Source organism: Heterodontus francisci, chromosome 34 (genome assembly GCF_036365525.1).
Source record: "Heterodontus francisci isolate sHetFra1 chromosome 34, sHetFra1.hap1, whole genome shotgun sequence".
In the NCBI taxonomy this organism is placed as follows: domain Eukaryota; kingdom Metazoa; phylum Chordata; class Chondrichthyes; order Heterodontiformes; family Heterodontidae; genus Heterodontus; species Heterodontus francisci.
In genome coordinates, this window is record NC_090404.1 from 15,290,055 (window position 1) to 15,312,491 (window position 22,437).

The 22,437-nt window shown below is 50.0% G+C and overlaps 1 protein-coding gene across 3 annotated transcripts in view; it reads right to left on the reverse strand.

Moving 5' to 3' along the window:
- The window catches only part of ndrg2 (NDRG family member 2), a 116,363-nt gene that overhangs the window by 51,508 nt on the left and 42,418 nt on the right, over window positions 1-22,437 (reverse strand). For 2 of the 3 annotated variants that reach the window (XM_068014455.1, XM_068014453.1), the window contains exon 3: window positions 14,332-14,424. In XM_068014455.1, coding sequence (XP_067870556.1) covers window positions 14,332-14,403 — 72 coding nt within the window. In that variant the 5' untranslated portion in view covers window positions 14,404-14,424. Of the gene's footprint in view, window positions 1-14,331; window positions 14,425-20,307; window positions 20,970-22,437 lie in introns of those variants that run through there. The other variant, XM_068014454.1, reaches the window with a different exon arrangement.

Here is a 22,437-nt window from a genome sequence, read left to right on the forward strand (position 1 = left end):
TGGGGAGAGAGTGGGGCAGTGGGATTAGTTTGGGATTGATGCAGGGCAATGGGGAGAGAGTGGGGCAGTGGGATTAGTTTGGGATTGATACAGGGCAATGGGGAGAGAGTGGGGCAGTGGGATTAGTTTGGGATTGATACAGGGCAATGGGGAGAGAGTGGGGCAGTGGGATTAGTTTGGGATTGATACAGGGCAATGGGGAGAGAGTGGGACAGTGGGATTAGTTTGAGATTGATACAGGACTATGGGGAGAGAGTGGGGCAGTGGGATTAGTTTGGGATTGATACAGGACTATGGGGAGAGAGCGGGGCAGTGGGATTAGTTTGGGATTGATACAGGGCAATGGGGAGAGAGTGGGGCAGTGGGATTAGTTTGGGATTGATGCAGGGCAATGGGGAGAGAGTGGGGCAGTGGGATTAGTTTGGGATTGATACAGGGCAATGGGGAGAGAGTGGGACAGTGGGATTAGTTTGGGATTGATACAGGACTATGGGAAGAGAGCGGGGCAGTGGGATTAGTTTGGGATTGATACAGGGCAATGGGGAGAGAGTGGGGCAGTGGGATTAGTTTGGGATTGATGCAGGGCAATGGGGAGAGAGTGGGACAGTGGGATTAGTTTGAGATTGATGCAGGGCAATGGGGAGAGAGCGGGGCAGTGGGATTAGTTTGGGATTGATATAGGGCTATGGGGAGAGAGAGGGACAGTGGGATTAGTTTGGGATTGATATAGGGCTATGGGGAGAGAGAGGGACAGTGGGATTAGTTTGGGATTGATATAGGGCTATGGGGAGAGAGAGGGACAGTGGGATTAGTTTGGGATTGATACAGGGCAATGGGGAGAGAGAGGGGCAGTGGGATTAGTTTGAGATTGATACAGGGTTATGGGGAGAGAGCGGGGCAGTGGGATTAGTTTGGGATTGATACAGGGCTATGGGGAGAGAGTGGGGCAGTGGGATTAGTTTGAGATTGATACAGGAATATGAGGAGAGAGTGGGACAGTGGGATTAGTTTGAGATTGATACAGGGTTATGGGGAGAGAGCGGGGCAGTGGGATTAGTTTGGGATTGACACAGGGCAATGGGGAGAGAGTGGGACAGTGGGATTAGTTTGAGATTGATACAGGGCTATGGGGAGAGAGTGGGGCAGTGGGATTAGTTTGAGATTGATACAGGGCTATGGGGAGAGAGTGGGGCAGTGGGATTAGTTTGGGGATTGATACAGGGTTATGGGGAGAGAGCGGGGCAGTGGGATTAGTTTGAGATTGATACAGGGCTATGGGGAGAGAGTGGGGCAGTGGGATTAGTTTGAGATTGATACAGGGCTATGGGGAGAGAGTGGGGCAGTGGGATTAGTTTGGGGATTGATACAGGGTTATGGGGAGAGAGCGGGGCAGTGGGATTAGTTTGAGATTGATACAGGGTTATGGGGAGAGAGCGGGGCAGTGGGATTAGTTTGAGATTGATACAGGGCTATGGGGAGAGAGTGGGACAGTGGGATTAGTTTGGGATTGATACAGGGCTATGGGGAGAGAGTGGGGCAGTGGGATTAGTTTGTGATTGATACAGGGCTATGGGGAGAGAGTGGGGCAGTGGGATTAGTTTGAGATTGATACAGGGCTATGGGGAGAGAGTGGGGCAGTGGGATTAGTTTGAGATTGATACAGGGCTATGGGGAGAGAGTGGGACAGTGGGATTAGTTTGAGATTGATACAGGGCTATGGGGAGAGAGTGGGGCAGTGGGATTAGTTTGAGATTGATACAGGGCTATGGGGAGAGAGTGGGGCAGTGGGATTAGTTTGAGATTGATACAGGACTATGGGGAGAGAGTGGGGCAGTGGGATTAGTTTGGGATTGATACAGGGCTATGGGGAGAGAGTGGGCAGTGGGATTAGTTTGAGATTGATACAGGGCAATGGGGAGAGAGAGGGACAGTGGGATTAGTTTGAGATTGATACAGGGCTATGGGGAGAGAGTGGGGCAGTGGGATTAGTTTGAGATTGATACAGGGCTATGGGGAGAGAGTGGGGCAGTGGGATTAGTTTGGGATTGATACAGGGCTATGGGGAGAGAGTGGGACAGTGGGATTAGTTTCAGATTGATACAGGGCTATGGGGAGAGAGTGGGGCAGTGGGATTAGTTTGAGATTGATACAGGGCTATGGGGAGAGAGTGGGGCAGTGGGATTAGTTTGAGATTGATACAGGGCTATGGGGAGAGAGTGGGGCAGTGGGATTAGTTTGAGATTGATACAGGGCAATGGGGAGAGAGAGGGACAGTGGGATTAGTTTGAGATTGATACAGGGCAATGGGGAGAGAGTGGGGCAGTGGGATTAGTTTGGGATTGATACAGGGCTATGGGGAGAGAGTGGGACAGTGAGATTAGTTTGGGATTGATACAGGGCTATGGGGAGAGAGTGGGGCAGTGGGATTAGTTTTGGATTGATACAGTGCTATGGGGAGAGAGTGGGACAGTGGGATTAGTTTGGGATTGATACAGGGCAATGGGGAGAGAGTGGGACAATGGGATTAGTTTGAGATTGATACAGGGCTATGGGGAGAGAGTGGGGCAGTGGGATTAGTTTGGGATTGATACAGGGCTATGGGGAGAGAGTGGGGCAGTGGGATTAGTTTGGGATTGATACAGTGCTATGGGGAGAGAGTGGGACAGTGGGATTAGTTTGGGATTGATACAGGGCAATGGGGAGAGAGTGGGACAATGGGATCAGTTTGGGATTGATACAGTGCTATGGGGAGAGAGTGGGACAGTGGGATTAGTTTGGGATTGATACAGGGCAATGGGGAGAGAGAGGGACAGTGGGATTAGTTTGGGATTGATACAGGGTTATGGGGAGAGAGTGGGGCAGTGGGATTAGTTTGGGATTGATACAGGGCAATGGGGAGAGAGTGGGGCAGTGGGATTAGTTTGGGATTGATACAGGGCAATGGGGAGAGAGAGGGACAGTGGGATTAGTTTGAGATTGATACAGGGCAATGGGGAGAGAGTGGGGCAGTGGGATTAGTTTGGGATTGATACAGGGTTATGGGGAGAGAGTGGGGCAGTGGGATTAGTTTGGGATTGATACAGGGCTATGGGGAGAGAGTGGGGCAGTGGGATTAGTTTTGGATTGATATAGGGCAATGGGGAGAGAGTGGGGCAGTGGGATTAGTTTTGGATTGATATAGGGCAATGGGGAGAGAGTGGGACAGTGGGATTAGTTTGGGATTGATACAGGGCAATGGGGAGAGAGAGGGGCAGTGGGATTAGTTTGAGATTGATACAGGGCAGTGGGGAGAGAGAGGGGCAGTGGGATTAGTTTGGGATTGATACAGGGTTATGGGGAGAGAGAGGGACAGTGGGATTAGTTTGGGATTGATACAGGGTTATGGGGAGAGAGAGGGGCAGTGGGATTAGTTTGGGATTGATACAGGGCAATGGGGAGAGAGTGGGGCAGTGGGATTAGTTTTGGATTGATACAGGGCAATGGGGAGAGAGTGGGGCAGTGGGATTAGTTTGGGATTGATACAGGGTTATGGGGAGAGAGTGGGACAGTGGGATTAGTTTTGGATTGATACAGGGCAATGGGGAGAGAGTGGGGCAGTGGGATTAGTTTGGGATTGATACAGGGCTATGGGGAGAGAGTGGGACAGTGGGATTTATTTGTGTTTGATAAACAGCTGTGGATCATAGGAAGACAGGAACAGGAATAGTCCAATCGGCCCCTTGAGCCTATTCCGTCAGTCAGTGAGTTCATGGCCGATCTAAGACCGTTTTCCCATGTTTGCCACATATCCTTGGATACCCTCAGCCAACCAGAATCTATCACACTCAGTACTGAAAGCTTCAATTCATACAGCATTTAACATTAATCATCATGCAGATATAGTGCATTTCAAGCAAGCCATGAATTTATTGCCCATCCCTAATTGCCCTTGAGAAGGTGGTGGTGAGCTGCCTTCTTGAACCACCCACAGTGCTGTTAGGAAGGGAGTTCCAGGATTTTGACCCAGCGACAGTGAAGGAACGGCGATATAGTTCCAAGTCAGGATGGTGTGTGACTTGGAGGGGAACTTGCAGGTGGTGGTGTTCTCGTGCATTTGTTGCCCTTGTCCTATTTGGTAGAGGCCGGGGGTTTGGAAGGTGCTGTCTAAGGAGCCTTGGTGCGTCGCTGCAGTGCATCTTGTAGATGGTACACACTGCTGCCACTGTGCGTCGGTGGTGGAGGGAGTGAATGTTTGTCAATGACAATCAAGCGGGCTGCTTTGTCCTGGATGGTGTCGAGCTTCTTGAGTGTTGTTGGAGCTGCACCCATCCAGGCAAGTGGAGAGTATTCCATCACACTCCTGACTTGTGCCTTGTACACTGTGGACAGGCTTTGGGGAGTCAGGAGGTGAGTTACTCACCGCAGGATTCCCAGCCTCTGATCTGCTCTTGTAGCCACAGTATCTATATGGCTACTCCAGTTCAGTTTCTGGTCAAAGGTAGCCCCCAGGATGTTGATACATACAAACATATGAACTCGGAGCGGGAGTCGACCAATCGGCCCCTCGAGCCTGTTCTGCCATTCTATAAGATCATGGCCGATCTGTTTGTGGATTGAACTCCACTTTCCTGCCTACCCCTGATACCCTTTGACTCCCTTGTTTGTCAAGAATCTGTCCACCTCTGCCTTAAAAACATTCAATGACCCAGCCTCCACCGCTCTCCGGAGGAGAGAGTTCCACAGAATCACCACCCTCTGAGAGAAAATAATTTCTCCTCATCTCTGTCTTAATTAGGAGAAGCCTTGTTTTTACACTGTGCCTCCTAATTTTAGTCTCTCAGCATCCACCCTGTCCAGTCCCCTCAGGATCTTATATGTTTCAATGAGATCACCTCTCATTCTTCTAAACTCCAATGAATACAGACCCAACCTGTCCAACCTTTCCTCGTACAATAACCCTCTCATCCCAGGAATCAGTCGCATGAACCTTCTCGGAACTGCTTCCAATGTAATTATATCCTTTCTTAAGTAAGGAGACCAAACCTGTACACAATACTCTAGATGTGGTCTCACCAATGCCCAGTACAACTGTAGCAAAACATCCCTACTTTTATATTCCCTCCCCCTTGCAATAAACAATAACATTGCATTTGCCTTCTTAATCACTTGCTGTACCTACATGCGAACCTTTTGTGTTTCGTGTACTAGGACACCCAGATCCCTCTGCATCTCCGAGTTCTGCAATCTCTCACCATTTAGATAATATGCTGATTTTCTATTCCTCCGGCCAAAATGGACAATTTCACACTTTCCCACATTATACGCCATCTGCCAAATCTTTGCCCTCTCACTTAACCTACTTAACCTACTTAACCCACTTAGCCTCCTTATGTCCTCTTCACATCTTACTCTCCTACCTATCTTTGTGTCATCAGCAAATTTTGCAACCATACACTCTGTCCCTTCATCCAAGTCATTGATATAGATTGTAAATAGTTGAGTCCCCAGCACTGATCCCTGTGACAATCCACTAGTTACAGTTTACCAACCTGCAAATGCCCCATTTATCCCTACTCTCTGCTTCCTGTTAGCTAACCAATCCTCTATCCATGCTAATACATTACCCCCTACACCGTGAGCTCTTGTTTTGTTTAGTAATCTTTGATGTGGCAACTTATCAAATGCCTTTTGGAAATCCACCCTGCTTGTTACTTCCTCAAAAAACTCTCATAAATTAGTCAAACACGATTTCCCCTTCACAAAACCATGTTGACTCTGCCTGATTGCATTGATATTTTCTAAATGACCTGCTATAACCTTCTTAATAATAGATTCCAGCATTTTTCCTGTGACTGCTGTTAAGCTAACTGGCCTGTAGTTTCCTGATAGTGGGGGATTCAGCGATCGTAATGCTATTGAATGTCAAGGGGAGATGGTTAGATTCTCTCTTGTTGGAGATGGTCACTGCCTGGCACTTGTGTGGCTCGAATGTTACTTGCCACTTATCAGCCCAAGCCTGGATATTGTCCAGGTCTTGCTGCATTTCTACACGGACTGCTTCAGTATCTGAGGAGTCACGAATGGTGCTGAACATTGTGCAATCATCAGCGAACATCCCCACTTCTGACCTTATGATTGACGGAAGGTCATTGATGAAGCAGCTGAAGATGGTTGGGCCTAGGACACTACCCTGAGGAACTCCTGCAGTGATGTCTTGGAGCTCAGATGATTGACCCCCAACAACCACAACCATCTTCCTTTGCGCTAGGTATGACTCCAGCCAGCGGAGAGTTTTCCCCCCGATTCCCATTGACTCCAGTTTTGCTGGGGCTCCTTGATGCCATACTGGGTCAAATGCTGCCTTGATGTCAAGGGCAGTCACTCTCACCTCACCTCCGGAATTCAGCTCTTTTGTCCATGTTTGGACCAAGGCTGTAATGAGGTCAGGAGCTGAGTGGCCCTGGCGGAACCCAAACTGAGCATCAGTGAGCAGTGTAAGTTATTGCTCTGTAAGTGTCACTTGATAGCACAGTCAATGACACCTTCCATCACTGTACTGATGATTGGGAGTAAGCTATTAAGGCAGTAACTGGCCGGAATGGATTTGTCCTGCTTTTTGTGGACAGAACATACCTGGGCAATTTTCCGCACTGTCAGGTAGAAACCAGTGTTGTAGCCATACTGGAACAGATTGGCTAGGGAAGTGGCTATTCCTGCCCCTTTGACATAAAGGCCAACGTGAGATTAGACATTTTGATTGCTTTTTTGCATCAGTCCAGCAGCTTTTCAAATCTTATCAGTACTTCCCAAATCTATCTGCTCCTCCACAGTTACTAATTTCTCCCCATTTAGAAAATACCCTGATACATAAATAGTCGTTTGGTAGTACAGAACTTGAGTATTGCCGAAAATAGAGACATGTTGTCGAAGCTTTTCATCTTGCACTCATCAGGACAATCCACAAGAATGCCAAAGTAAGGGGAAACAACAACGTTATACCATTTGAGAAGAAAGTGCTGATTGGTTGGCAAGTGAACTCCGATTGGTATTCTCGTGAATTGTCCTGATGAGTGCAGGATGAAAAGCTTCAACGACATGTCTCTATTTTCAGCAGTGCCCTGATATATCTTTCTTCGCAGAATCAGAGAATCATTAAATGGTAACAGCACGGAAGGAGGCCACTCATCCCATCGCATCTGTGCTGGCTCTCTACAAGAGCAATTCATCTAGTCCCACTGCCCCTGCCTTTTCCCCGGAGCCCTGAAAATTTTTCTCTTCAGGTAATTATCCCGTTACCTTTCCAAAGGCCCAACGTGGGTGGCCTCACACGTTAAGCTGCATCTGCCACAGTTTTGCCCACTCACTTAATCTGCCAATGTCCCTTTGTAACTTCCTGCTCCCCTCTACAGAACTCACTGCCCCTCCGGCCACTCCCCTTATCGCCGTGCTCAAAAGAATTCGACTTGACCCATCAACTCTACTCAGCTTGGACTTGTGCAAGTGCTCAGTCAGTTCATGTTTAGTGAGAGGTTCCATTAATTTCCCCACAACTGGTGTCGGGGTAGAGGTATTTGCAATTTTCCGATCTAACCCCACAATTCCCGAATCGAGAGATCTTTGGACGATTATGACTAGCACACCTGTAATTTCTTCACCGACTTCACTTAATTCTCAGTATCCATCAGGTGCTGGAGACTAGTCTCTCTTAGGTCCCATTATTTTCTCCATTTCCCTTTTTCTTTTGAAATTACTCGCATAAAATTCAAGAAGTTCCTCCTCCTAGATTTATTTTTAGTTTCCCTTCCGTCACTGGTATCTTGTTCCCTTCTCCGATTGTGAAAATGGCCCCTTGTTCAATAATTTCGCTACTGGCTTATTACCTGCTTGGGTTTCACCTACGTCTGTCTTTAACACACCCACACCCACTTGAGCCACTTGCGTACTCTTAATAAACAAGGAGATGAGAGATAGCAGCGGGAGTAGGCCATACGGCCCCTCGGGCCTGCTCCGCCATTCGACACGGTCATGCCTGACCTTCGACCTCAGCTCCGCTCTCCCGCCATGTCCTCTGATTCCTCTAGAGTCCAAAAATCTATCTATCCCAGCCTTAAATGTATTCAGCGATGGAGCGTCCACAACCCTCTGGGGTAGGGAATTCCCAAAGAGTCGCAACCGTCTGAGTGAAGGAACTTCTCCTCATCTCGGTCCGAAATGGCCGACCCCTTATCCTGCGACCGTGCCCCCCCTCCCCCCCCACTCCCCGTGTTCTAGATTCCCCAGCCAGGGGAAAACAACGCTCAGTGCCTACCCTGTCAAATCCCTTCAGCATGTTCCAATGAGATCGTCTCTCATTCTGCTAAACTCCAGAGAATATAGGCCCAATTGACTCAACTGTATTTCATAAAAAAACTTTCACTGTTAGCCTTCATGTTCCTCCACCCTACTCTTTTTTTTTGAAGTTCTTAATACTTCCTTTGTGTCCCTTTGTTGCTTTTCATAGTTTTTCCCAGCTGGATCATTGCTTTTCTTGGCCTTTCTTTAAGCCTCTTAATTTAGCTTTTGTGCTGTGCCTTAGCTCATCTGTTGACCATGGTTGCCTGGCGACGCAAAGGGAGCTTTCGACTTTTAGGGGGTTTGTGTCGTTCCTGCTTTGTCCGCCTCTGAATATATCGCACTGTTTGCCACTTTCCCTGATGTAACCAGCTCGCCACCAAGAGTTCTGCAACCTCCCGCCAGGCCCCCATTTTTATGTGATGGGAGAGTCACCCTCAAGCTCCAGGAATAAATTGTGCCACCTATTCTGTGTGACCTACCCGGTCGAATTCTCCGCCACTGCCTCCCCCAGCTCCCCAACCGCCTCGAAGGTTCCTTGACTGCACAGTGACTGACCTTTCAAAGCACGTGCGTCAGGGGTGGCCTAGTGGTATTGTCACTGGGCTAGTAATCCAGAGGCCCGGCTTAAAGCCCTGGGGAGACGGGTTCGAATCCCACCGCGGCAAATGGCGAAATTCGAATTCAGTTAAGAAACAATCGGAATTTAAAAAGCTAGTCGAATGCATGAAACCATTGTCAATTGTCATTAAAAACCCCATCTGCTTCACCAATGTCCTTGAAGGAAGGAAATCTGCCGTCCTTACCTGGTCTGGCCGACATGTGACTCCAGACCCACGGCAATGTGGTTGACTCTTAAAATGCCCTCTGAGGTGGCCGAGCGAGATCACTAATATCAACATCACTAGATTGGAAAAATCTGGGCATTTAATCGCGCCGCTGTTTACGGGATCTGGCTGTGAGCAAATTGGCTGCCCCCGTTTCCTCCGTGACAACAGTGACTACACTTCATTGACCGTAAGGCAATCTGTGACATTCTGAGGTGGCGACAATTGTGTAAAATTCGGAGAGGGCATAACAGGGCAGTTGTTGGGAGGAGGTTTCCCCCCCGGCTGGGCGAGTCTAAATCTAGGGAGTTCGGACTGGGAGGAGGAGGAATTTCTTCACTCAGATGGTTGAGAATCTTTGGAATTCTCTGTGGATGCTCAGTCATTGAATGCATTCAAGGCTGAGATTGACAGATTCTCGGGTGCTGAGGGATATGGGGCTACCGCGGGACGGTGGAGTTGAGGCTGCAGATCAGCCTATGTCTTACTGAATGGCGGAGCAGGCTCGAGGGGCTGAATGGCCTCCCACTGCATCTATTCCATATTTCAAGGCATTGTGTAAATGCAAGCACATCTTCTTCCCTTCTGAGTCGGTTAATCAGAGGCCAGGCAGGATTCTCTCAATGGACGATTCAGCCTCCATTCATTGGACTCCGATGGAATTTCATCTTATTCCGTGTCTGCCCTCCCCGTCCCTCCTGGAGTGGGGGGTCCGGGTTCCGTGCGCACCGGTACCTCAGCCTGAATTTCCTGTCCGTCCTGCGAGGGCCCAGACCGTGAAGCTTGGTGGTTATTCAACCACAGTAGGGGGGGCTTCACCATCAAGCTCCTGGGCCTTAATCTCACCTTGACCTCCAGGCCCTCCTCAGCAGGGCCCAATAGGTCATCATCAAGAGCCGGGACCTCGACACATTGCTATCCCTCCCTAACCCGATCCCAGCCAGGGATGGGGGCTAGGGGGAATGGATGCCACTGTCGGCCCCAGCTTCCCGTCTTTAAGGGGGTGGGGGAGACATCAGCCAAGGCAGCCCGCTCCTGATCAAGGATTCAGTGACCCCACCCAAAGGCGGGGTGCAGGCACATGCTGAGGGCAGAGTCGGAGTGGGCCACGACGCCCCCACAGTCGAACAGACAGCCAGCTGGCATGAGTCACAGCCTTTCAGAGGAAGCACAGGAATGTCACAGTGACAGCTGAGGTAGGCCAGAAATCCCACACAGTGTGGTGGTCGACACAAATCCCATGATTTGTTGGGAATCTAGAATAGTGGGGAATGGAGGTTAAGGCAGTTGTATGTTCCTCCTGCAGAATGTGGGAGGTAAGGGTCGCCAAGAGTGTCCCTGCTGACTGCATCTGCGGGAAGTGCACCCAACTCCAGCTCCTCGAGAACCGCGTTAGGGAACTAGAGCTGGAGCTGGATGAACTTCGGATCATTCGGGAGGCAGATGGGGTTATTGAAAGGAGTTATGGGAAGGTAGTCACACCTCAGGTAAAAGAAGTAGGTAGATGGGTTACCGTCAGGGGAAGGAGAGGGAACCAGCAGGCAGTGCAGGGATCCCCTGTGGCTGTTTCCCTCAACAACAGGTATACCGTTTTGGATACTGTTGCGGGGGATGACTTACCAGGGGTAAGCAATGGGGTACAGGTATCTGGCACAGAGTCTGTCCCTGTTGCTCAGAAGGGAAAGGGGAAGAGGAGCAGAGCATTAGTCATTGGGGACTCCATAGTTAGGGGAACAGATAGGAGGTTCTGTGGGAACGAGAGAGACTCACGGTTGGTATGTTGCCTCCCAGGTGCCAGGGTTCGTGATGTCTCGGATCGTGTTTTTGGGATCCTTAAGGGGGAGGGGGAGCAGCCCCAAGTCGTGGTCCACATAGGCACCAACGACATAGGTAGGAAGAGAGATGGGGATTTAAGACAGCAATTCAGGGAGCTAGGGTGGAAGCTTAGAGCGAGAACAAACAGAGTTGTTATCTCTGGGTTGTTGCCCGTGCCACGTGATAGCGAAGCGAGGAATAGGGAGAGAGAGGAGTTGAACACGTGGCTGCAGGGATGGTGTAGGAGGGAGGGTTTTGGTTTCCTGGATAATTGGGGCTCTTTCTGGGGTAGGTGGGACCTCTACAAACAGGATGGTCTTCACCTGAACCAGAGGGGTACCAATATCCTGGGGGGGGAGATTTGCTAGTGCTCTTCGGGGGGGTTTAAACTAATTCAGCAGGGGAATGGGAACCTAAATTGTAGTTCCAGTGTACAGGATGTTGAGAGTAGTGAGGTCAGGGATAAGGTTACAAGGACGCAAGAGGGCACTGGCAAGCAAGAACTTGGTTTAAAGTGTGTCTACTTCAACGCCAGGAGCATCCGGAATAAGGTGGGTGAGCTTGCAGCATGGGTTGGTACCTGGGATCTCGATGTAGTGGCCATTTCGGAGACATGGGTAGAGCAGGGGCAGGAATGGATGTTGCAGGTTCTGGGATTTAGATGTTTCAGTAAGAACAGAGAAGATGGTAAAAGAGGGAGGGGTGTGGCATTGTTAATCAAGGAGAGTATTACAGCGACAGAAAGGACGTTTGAGGACTCGGCTACTGAGGTAGTATGGGCCAAGGTTAGAAACAGGAGAGGTGAGGTCACCCTGTTGGAAGTCTTTTATAGACCTCCAAATAGTTCCAGAGATGTAGAGGAAAGGATAGCGAAGATGATTCTCGACAGGAGCGAGAGTGACAGGGTAGTTGTTATGGGGGACTTTAACTTTCCAAATATCGACTGGAAATACTATAGGTCGAGTACTTTAGATGAGTCAGTTTTTGTCCAGTGTGTGCAGGAGGGTTTTCTGACACAGTATGTAGACAGGCCAACCAGGGGCGATGCCACATTGGATTTGGTACTGGGTAATGAACCCGGCCAGGTGTTAGATTTAGATGTAGGTGAGCACTTTGGCGATAGTGATCACAATTCGGTTAGGTTTACCTTAGCGATGGGCAGGGACAGGTATATACCGCAGGGCAAGAATTATAGCTGGGGGAAAGGAAATTATGATGCGATTAGGCAAGATTTAGGATGCGTAGGATGGGGAAGGAAACTGCAGGGGATGGGCACAATCGAAATGTGGAGCTTATTCAAGGAGCAGCTACTGCGTGTCCTTGATAAGTATGTACCTGTGAGGCAGGGAGGAAGTTGTCGAGCGAGGGAGCCGTGGTTTACTAAAGAAGTTGAAGCGCTTGTCAAGAGGAAGAAGAAGGCTTAAGTTAGGATGAGACATGTAGGCTCAGTTAGGGCGCTTGAGAGTTACAAGCTAGCCAGGAAGGATCTAAAGGGAGAGCTAAGAAGAGCAAGGAGAGGACACGAGAAGTAATTGGCGGATAGGATCAGGGAAAACCCTAAGGCTTTCTATAGGTATATCAGGAATAAAAGTTAGATTAGGGCCAATCAAGGATAGTAGTGGGAAGTTGTGTGTGGAATCAGAGGAGATAGGGGAAGTGTTAAATGAATATTTTGCGTCAGTATTTACAGTAGAGAAAGAAAATGTTGTCGAGGAGAATACTGAGATTCAGGCTACTAGGCTAGATGGGATTGAGGTTCACAAGGAGGAGGTGTTATCAATTTTGGAAAGTGTGAAAATAGATAAGTCCCCTGGGCCAGATGGGATTTATCCTAGGATTCTCTGGGAAGCTAGGGAGTAGATTTCAGAGCCTTTGTCCTTGATCTTTATGTCGTCATTGTCGACAGGAATAGTGCCGGAAGACTGGAGGATAGCAAATGTTGTCCCCTTGTTCAAGAAGGGGAGTAGAGACAGCCCTGGTAATTATAGACCTGTGAGCCTTACTTCGGTTGTGGGTAAAATGTTGGAAAAGGTTATAAGAGACAGGATTTATAATCATCTTGAAAAGAATAAGTTCATTAGCGATAGTCAGCACGGTTTTGTGAAGGGTAGGTCGTGCCTCACAAACCTTATTGAGTTTTTCGAGAAGGTGACCAAACAGGTGGATGAGGGTAAAGCAGTGGATGTGGTGTATATGGATTTCAGTAAGGCGTTTGATAAGGTTCCCCATGGTAGGCTATTGCAGAAAATACGGAAGTATGGGGTTGAAGGTGATTTAGAGCTTTGGATAAGAAATTGGCTAGCTGAAAGAAGACAGAGGGTGGTGGTTGATGGCAAATGTTCATCCTGGAGTTTAGTTACTGGTGGTGTACCGCAAGGATCTCTTTTGGGGCCACTGCTGTTTGTCATTTTTATAAATGACCTGGAAGAGGGTGTAGAAGGGTGGGTTAGTAAATTTGCGGATGACACTAAGGTCGGTGGAGTTGTGGATAGTGCCGAAGGATGTTGTAGGGTACAGAGGGACATAGATAGGCTGCAGAGCTGGGCTGAGAGATGGCAAATGGAGTTTAATGCGGAAAAGTGCGAGGTGATTCACTTTGGAAGGAGTAACAGGAATGCAGAGTACTGGGCTAATGGGAAGATTCTTGGTAGTGTAGATGAACAGAGAGATCTTGGTGTCCAGGTGCATAAATCCCTGAAGGTTGCTACCCAGGTTAATAGGGCTGTTAAGAAGGCATATGGTGTGTTAGCTTTTATTAGTAGGGGGATCGAGTTTCGGAGCCACGATGTCATGCTGCAGCTGTACAAAACTCTGGTGAGACCGCACCTGGAGTATTGCGTGCAGTTCTGGTCACCGCATTATAGGAAGGATGTCGAAGCTTTGGAAAGGGTGCAGAGGAGATTTACTAGGATGTTGCCTGGTATGGAGGGAAGGTCTTACGAGGAAAGGCTGAGGGACTTGGGGTTGTTTTCGTTGGAGAGAAGGAGGAGGAGAGGTGACTTAATAGAGACATATAAGATAATCAGAGGGTTAGATAGGGTGGATAGTGAGAGTTTTTTTCCTCGGATGGTGATGGCAAACACGAGGGGACATAGCTTTAAGTTGAGGGGTGATAGATATAGGACAGATGTCAGAGGTAGTTTCTTTACTCAGAGAGTAGTAGGTGCGTGGAACGCCCTGCCTACAGCAGTAGTAGACTCGCCAACTTTAAGGGCATTTAAGTGGTCATTGGATAGACAAATGGATGAAAATGGAATAGTGTAGGTCAGATGGTTTCACAGGTCGGCGCAACATCGAGGGCCGAAGGGCCTGTACTGAGCTGTAATGTTCTAATTCTAAAAAAAATTCCCGTGGTTACTCATTTGGGGGAGGATCTCACCTTGGCCTGGTCCTGCCCAGGTAGCAGGGGCTTTGCCTCGGTGATCTGGATCTCCTGGAGCTCGGTTGCCATGGTAGCTCAGGCTGTTGCAGTCTGCATACAAAAAAGAAAGAAAGGTAAATCATTACATCAGAAAACCAAAGAGACTGGCGTTCAACTGCAGCAACAATGGAAAGGGATAGTGTTCATTGGGATTGTGTACAATGGGAGTGAATGGGAAGGGGTTTGGGTCCATTGGGATTGTGTACAATGGGAGTGAATGGGAAGGGGTTTGAGTCCATTGGGATAGTGTACAATGGGAGTGAATGGGAAGGGGTTTGGGTCCATTGGGATAGTGTACAATGGGAATGAATGGGAAGGGGTTTGGGTCCATTGGGATTGTGTACAATGGGAGTGAATGGGAAGGGGTTTGGGTCCATTGGGATTGAGTACAATGGGAATGAATGGGAAGGGATTTGAGTCCATTGGGATTGTGTACAATGGGAATGAATGGGAAGGGGTTTGGGTCCATTGGGATTGTGTACAATGGGAATGAATGGGAAGGGGTTTGGGTCCATTGGGATTGTGTACAATGGGAGTGAATGGGAAGGGGTTTGGGTCCATTGGGATAGTGTACAATGGGAATGAATGGGAAGGGGTTTGGGTCCATTGGGATTGTGTACAATGGGAGTGAATGGGAAGGGGTTTGGGTCCTTTGGGATTGTGTACAATGGCAATGAATGGGAAGGGGTTTGGGTCCTTTGGGATTGTGTACAATGGCAATGAATGGGAAGGGGTTTGGGTCTATTGGGATTGTGTACAATGGGAGCGAATGGGAAGGTGTTTGGGTCCATTGGGAATGTGTACAATGGGAGTGAATGGTTTGGGTCCTTTGGGATTGTGTACAATGGCAATGAATGGGAAGGGGTTTGGGTCCTTTGGGATTGTGTACAATGGCAATGAATGGGAAGGGGTTTGGGTCCATTGGGATTGTGCACAATGGGAGTGAATGGGAAGGTGGTTGGGTCCATTGGGAATGTGTACAATGGGAGTGAATGGGAAGCGGTTTGGGTCCTTTGGGATTGTGTACAATGGCAATGAATGGGAAGGGGTTTGGGTCCATTGGGATTGTGCACAATGGGAGTGAATGGGAAGGTGGTTGGGTCCATTGGGAATGTGTACAATGGGAGTGAATGGGAAGGGGTTTGGGTCCATTGGGATTGTGTACAATGGGAGTGAATGGGAAGGGGTTTGGGTCCATTGGGAATGTGTACAATGGGAGTGAATGGGAAGCGGTTTGGGTCCTTTGGGATTGTGTACAATGGCAATGAATGGGAAGGGGTTTGGGTCCTTTGGGATTGTGTACAATGGCAATGAATGGGAAGGGGTTTGGGTCCATTGGGATTGTGTACAATGGGAGCGAATGGGAAGGTGTTTGGGTCCATTGGGAATGTGTACAATGGGAGTGAATGGGAAGCGGTTTGGGTCCTTTGGGATTGTGTACAATGGCAATGAATGGGAAGGGGTTTGGGTCCTTTGGGATTGTGTACAATGGCAATGAATGGGAAGGGGTTTGGGTCCATTGGGATTGTGCACAATGGGAGTGAATGGGAAGGTGGTTGGGTCCATTGGGAATGTGTACAATGGGAGTGAATGGGAAGGGGTTTGGGTCCATTGGGATTGTGCACAATGGGAGTGAATGGGAAGGGGTTTGGGTCCATTGGGATTGTGTACAATGGGAGTGAATGGGAAGGTGTTTGGGTCCATTGGGATTGTGTACAATGGGAGTAAATGGGAAGGGGTTTGGGTCCATTGGGATTGTGTACAATGGGAGTGAATGGGAAGGGGTTTGGGTCCATTGGGATTGTGTACAATGGGAGTGAATGGGAAGGGGTTTGGGTCCATTGGGATTGTGTACAATGGGAGTGAATGGGAAGGTGTTTGGGTCCATTGGGATTGTGTACAATGGGAGTAAATGGGAAGGGGTTTGGGTCCATTGGGATTGTGTACAATGGGAGTGAATGGGAAGGGGTTTGGGTCCATTGGGATTGTGTACAATGGGAGTGAATGGGAAGGGGTTTGGGTCCATTGGGATTGTGTACAATGGGAGTGAATGGGAAGGTGTTTGGGTCCATTGGGATTGTGTACAATGGGAGTAAATGGGAAGGGGTTTGGGTCCATTGGGATTGTGTACAATGAGAGTGAATGGGAAGGGGTTTGGGTCCATTGGGATTGTGTACAATGAGAGTGAATGGGAAGGGGTTTGAGTCCATTGGGATTGTGTACAATGGGAGTGAATGGGAAGGGGTTTGGATCCATTGGGATTGTGTACAATGGGAGTGAATGGGAAGGGGTTTGAGTCCATTGGGATTGTGTACAATGGGAGTGAATGGGAAGGGGTTTGGGTCCATTGGGATTGTGTACAATGGGAGTGAATGGGAAGGGGTTTGGGTCCATTGGGATTGTGTACAATGGGAGTGAATGGGAAGGGGTTTGGATCCATTGGGATTGTGTACAATGGGAGTGAATGGGAAGGGGTTTGAGTCCATTGGGATTGTGTACAATGGGAGTGAATGGGAAGGGGTTTGGGTCCATTGGGATTGTGTACAATGGGAGTGAATGGGAAGGGGTTTGAGTATTGCCTTGCACCTGTTCTCCAGGATCGGTTTAATTCTGTGCGGTGAGTGATGCAATAAATTCGAAAGCGATTGATGTTACTTCGGCAGTTGTGAACAGAAAGGCACCAGGAATGAGGCGGCAACATTAAACAGCAATATTGACATTCACTCCCAATGACTCGCTTTGCAAATCTGACACCAGGAGCTGCTTTAAATAGAAACGTCTTGATTCATCATTCACTGTGTCCAAACTTCCAGACACAGGACAGAGAGGAATCTGAACAAGACAGAGATAGTTTTGCACTTATAATTATTGCCTTTGTCTCCAACATTAATCTGCACACTGACTGGTGTCTCTCAGTCCCCTCTCTCTCAGGGTGATATCTGTACACTGACTGGTGTCTCTCAGTCCCCTCTCTCTCAGGGTGATATCTGTACACTGACTGGTGTCTCTCAGTCCCTCTCTCTCAGGTGATATCTGTACACAGACTGGTGTCTCTCAGTCCCCTCTCTCTCAGGGTGATATCTGTACACTGACTGGTGTCTCTCAGTCCCTCTCTCTCAGGTGATATCTGTACACAGACTGGTGTCTCTCAGTCCCCTCTCTCTCAGGGTGATATCTGTACACTGACTGGTGTCTCTCAGTCCCTCTCTCTCAGGTGATATCTGTACACAGACTGGTGTCTCTCAGTCCCTCTCTCTCAGGTGATATCTGTACACTGACTGGTGTCTCTCAGTCCCTCTCTCTCAGGGTGATATCTGTACACTGACTGGTGTCTCTCAGTCCCTCTCTCTCAGGTGATATCTGTACACTGACTGGTGTCTCTCAGTCCCCTCTCTCTCAGGGAGATATCTGTACACTGACTGGTGTCTCTCAGTCCCTCTCTCTCAGGGTGATATCTGTACACTGACTGGTGTCTCTCAGTCCCTCTCTCTCAGGTGATATCTGTACACAGACTGGTGTCTCTCAGTCCCTCTCTCTCTCAGGGTGATATCTGTACACTGACTGGTGTCCATCAGTCCCTCTCCCTCAGGGTGATATCTGCCCACTGACTGGTCAGTGTGACAGTCCGACACCGGGCAGCCTGTTCCTATCGGAGGGGATTAACCCTCTCACCCACCTCTTCCCAGTTACAGTCAGACACTGGGCAGCCTGTTCCTATTGGAGGGGATTAACCCTCTCACCCACCTCTTCCCAGTTACAGTCAGACACCGGGCAGCCTGTTCCTATCATAGGGGATTCACCCTCTCACCCACATCTTCCCAGTTACAGTCAGACACCAGGCAGCCTGTTCCTATCGGAGGGGATTAACCCTCTCACCCACATCTTCCCAGTTACAGTCAGACACCAGGCAGCCTGTTCCTATCGGAGGGGATTAACCCTCTCACCCACCTCTTCCCAGTTACAGTCAGACACCGGGCAGCCTGTTCCTATCGGAGGGGATTAACACTCTCACCCACCTCTTCCCAGTTACAGTCAGACACCGGGCAGCCTGCTCCGATCGGAGGGGATTAACCCTCTCACCCACCTCTTCCCAGTTACAGTCAGACACCGGCCAGCCTGTTCCTATCATAGGGGATTCACCCTCTCACCCACATCTTCCCAGTTACAGTCAGACACCAGGCAGCCTGTTCCTATCGGAGGGGATTAACCCTCTCACCCACCTCTTCCCAGTTACAGTCAGACACCAGGCAGCCTGTTCCCATCGGAGGGGATTCACTCTCTCACCCACATCTTCCCAGTTACAGTCAGACACCACGCAGCCTGTTCCCAACGGAGGGGATTAATCCTCTCACCCACCTCTTCCCAGTTACAGTCAGACACCGGGCAGCCTGTTCCCATCGGAGGGGATTCACCCTCTCACCCACCTCTTCCCAGTTACAGTCAGACATGGGGCAGCCTGTTCCTATTGGAGGGGATTATCCCTCTCACCCACATCTTCCCAGTTACAGTCAGACACCGGGCAGCCTGTTCCTATCGGAGGGGATTCACCCTCTCACCCACCTCTTCCCAGTTCGTCAGACACCGGGCAGCCTGTTCCTATTGGAGGGGATTCACCCTCTCACCCACCTCTTCCCAGTTCGTCAGACACCGGGCAGCCTGTTCCTATCAGAGAGGATTAACCCTCTCACCCACCTCTTCCCAGTTACAGTCAGACACCGGGCAGCCTGTTCCTATCGGAGGGGATTAATCCTCTCACCCACCTCTTCCCAGTTACAGTCAGACACCAGGCAGCCTGTTCCCATCGGAGGGGATTCACCCTCTCACCCACCTCTTCCCAGTTACAGTCAGACACCAGGCAGCCTGTTCCTATTGGAGGGGATTAACCCTCTCACTCACCTGTTCCCAGTTGCAGTCAGACACCGGGCAGCCTGTTCCTATCAGAGAGAAATAACCCTCTCACCCACCTCTTCCCAGTAACAGTCAGACACCGGGCAGCCTGTTCCTATCGGAGTGGATTAATCCTCTCACCCACCTGTCCCCAGTTACAGTCAGACACCGGGCAGCCTGTTCCTATCGGAGGGGGTTAACCCTCTCACCCACCTCTTCCCAGTTACAGTCAGACACCGGGCAGCCTGTTCCTATCGGAGGGGATTAACCCTCTCACCCACCTCTTCCCAGTTACAGTCAGACACTGGGCAGCCTGTTCCTATCAGAGAGGATTAACCCTCTCACCCACCTCTTCCCAGTTACAGTCAGACACCGGGCAGCCTGTTCCTATCGGAGGGGATTAACCCTCTCACCCACCTCTTCCCAGTTACAGTCAGACACTGGGCAGCCTGTTCCTATCAGAGAGGATTCACCCTCTCACCCACCTCCTCCCTGTTCATTCCAATGCCCCTGCCCTTCGATGCCTCACCCAAGTGCGCCGAAAGTGACTGGCTGATATTTGGCCATGGGGAGCACCACAGCTGTCACTGCTTCTGCTCTTGCACCATGCCACAATCTCTGCAGCGAGCTTGGTCGGGAACAGGAACCTGCCAATCTTTATTTTCTTTCACCGGCCCAGGTTCCCTTGGCGTCAAATTTTAGCCCTTCCCCCTCCCTACCCCACCCCCCCCAACTTTTACTGGCTGTGATCAGCGGACCCATTACAGACTGGGCTCTTCCTGTTCTGTGTTTGGGGCTTAGGCCCACACAAGGAGTGCCACTCAGCCTCTGAACCATGCCGGCGTCTCGGTTTTGCGCCTTTGGTGCAGACAACATCGTGGGACGGATGTGTTGCCAAGTTAGTGAAGGTCAGGGTTCAGTGCCCCTCATTTAAACTCCCCCTCCCCTCCTACCCCGCTCCCGCATACAGCGCGGAGCCAGTTTCCACCTCCCCCCCCCCCACACCCCGAGGAATCAAGCTCCTTCACCACAAACAAATAAGGTCACCTTCAGTGCCTGAGAAGCTGGCAGCAGCGAGACAGTCTGACGGAACTGTGAGACTCCACCTGGGTTTCACAGTCTCTGGAGCAAAGCAGAGTCAGTACACAGAGTCGGGCAAGTCACGTGGCAGGGAGAGAGAAGGAGACTGAGAGAGAGAGAGAGAGAGACACAGGGAGGAGGGGAAGAGAGAGGGAGAGAAACAAAGAGAGAAGAGACAAAGAGAGAGAGAGAGTGACAAAGAGAGAGAGGGAGAGGGAGGGTGAGATGTGCAGAGGAAGATGGGGAGAAAACAGGGAGACACAGAGAGAGATAGATAGAGAAAGTGGGACAGCCAAAGAGCGAGGGAGAGTCAGAGACAGAAAGCAAGTGAGGCAGAGAGAGGCAGACAGACAGAGAGGGGAAGAGAAATTGGGAGAGACGGAGAGAGAGACAGAGAAAGGGGAGAGGGGGAGAGAGAGAGCCGGAGAAAGAGAGACACTGACAGAGAGAGGAAGACAGAGCGAGAGAGAGAGAGACAGAGGGACAGAAATAGGGATAGAGACAGAATAACAGAGATAGAGAGGGAGAAGGGGAGAAGGGGATAGACAGAGAGGGACAGAGAGACAGAGACAGAGCAGTCAGGGAAAGAAACTGAGAGAGACAGAGTGAGAGAGAGCGGCAGATAGGGAGCCAGAGAGAGTCAGTGAAGGACTGCCCATGTAGGAGTCAGGGAACTGTCAGTCGATGGAGTGGCAGGCACGGAGAGCTCGCAGTTGATGACAACAAGCTCCAGGAGGCGCTGTCTGCCGGTGATACAGGAGTTTCGGGCAGTTCAACAACGAATAGAGCCTAAAAAATTGGTACTGAGGCCCACAGTGCAGCAAGTGGCCCAGATCCCATTGCACTGCCTGCTGTCCGTACTGATCCTAGCTGCGGAACGGCGAGAGAGGGGCTAGGATTGGCACTTCGCTCCACACCAGGGACAGGAGGAGGCCATTCAGCCCCTCGAGCCTGTTACACAGGGACAGGAGGAGGCCATTCAGCCCCTCGAGCCTATTCGGACTTTCAATTAGATCAGGGCTGATCCGTGACCTAACTCCACATACCTGCCTTTGCCCCATATCCCTTCATACCTTAAGTTAACAAAAATCTATCAATCTCAGATTTATAATTAATAATTGATCGAGAATCAATTGCCATTTGCGGAAGAGAATTCCAAGCTTCGACCGCCCTCTGTGTGTAGAAATGTTTCCTAATTTCACTGTGAAAGCTCTGGCTCGAATATTCAGACTTTGCCCCCCAGTCCTCGACTCCCCAAACAGTAGAAATAGTTTCTCTCTCTCTTTACTCTGTTCCCCTTGATATCTTGTAAAGTTCAATCAAATCACCCCGTAACCTTCCAAATTCCAGGGGATACAACGCTAGTTTGTGTAAACTCTCCTCGTAATTTAACCCTTGGAGTCCTGGTGCCATTCTGGTAAATCTACACTGCACTCCCTCCGAGGCCTATCTGTCTTTGCTAAGGTGTGCTGCCCAGAACTGCTCAGAGTTCTCCAGGTGTGGTCTAACCAGGGTTTTGTACAGCTGAAGCATGGCTTCTCGTCCTCGAGATATAAATGTCAGTATTCCAGCCCAGGTTCCATTCCTGACCCTGGGATGTGTTGATTTCAGTGTTTTTTTATTATCCTTTCATGGGATGTGGACGTCGTCTGGGCATTTGTTGCCCATCCCTCATTGCCCTTGACAACCGAGTGGCTTGCTTGGCCATTTCAGAGGGCAGTTAAGAGTCGACCACATTGCTCTGGGTCTGGGGTCACGTGCAGGCCAGACCGGAGGCTCCGAGGTTCGTGTGGGACGGAAAACGTCCCGGAATGCTGCTCTGGATGCCTAGCCAGTAACTGCTGCCAGCAGGAGATCGGGTGAGGACAGGATCGGGAGCTGGGAGGTGAAGCCCCCCACAGTCAAACACCCTGCCCACCCCCTGAGCGCTGACACACACACACACACACACACACGGTGTCACCAGCGCGCAGTGCCAAGAGAGCCAAGAGGCATGGCCTGAACCCGTTGCCCGGCAACCGGGCAAGGCCTCCAGCAGGAGAGGCTGGGAAAGCAAACCTCTCTTGAGAGATTTATGGCTCCTTTATCAGCCTGAGC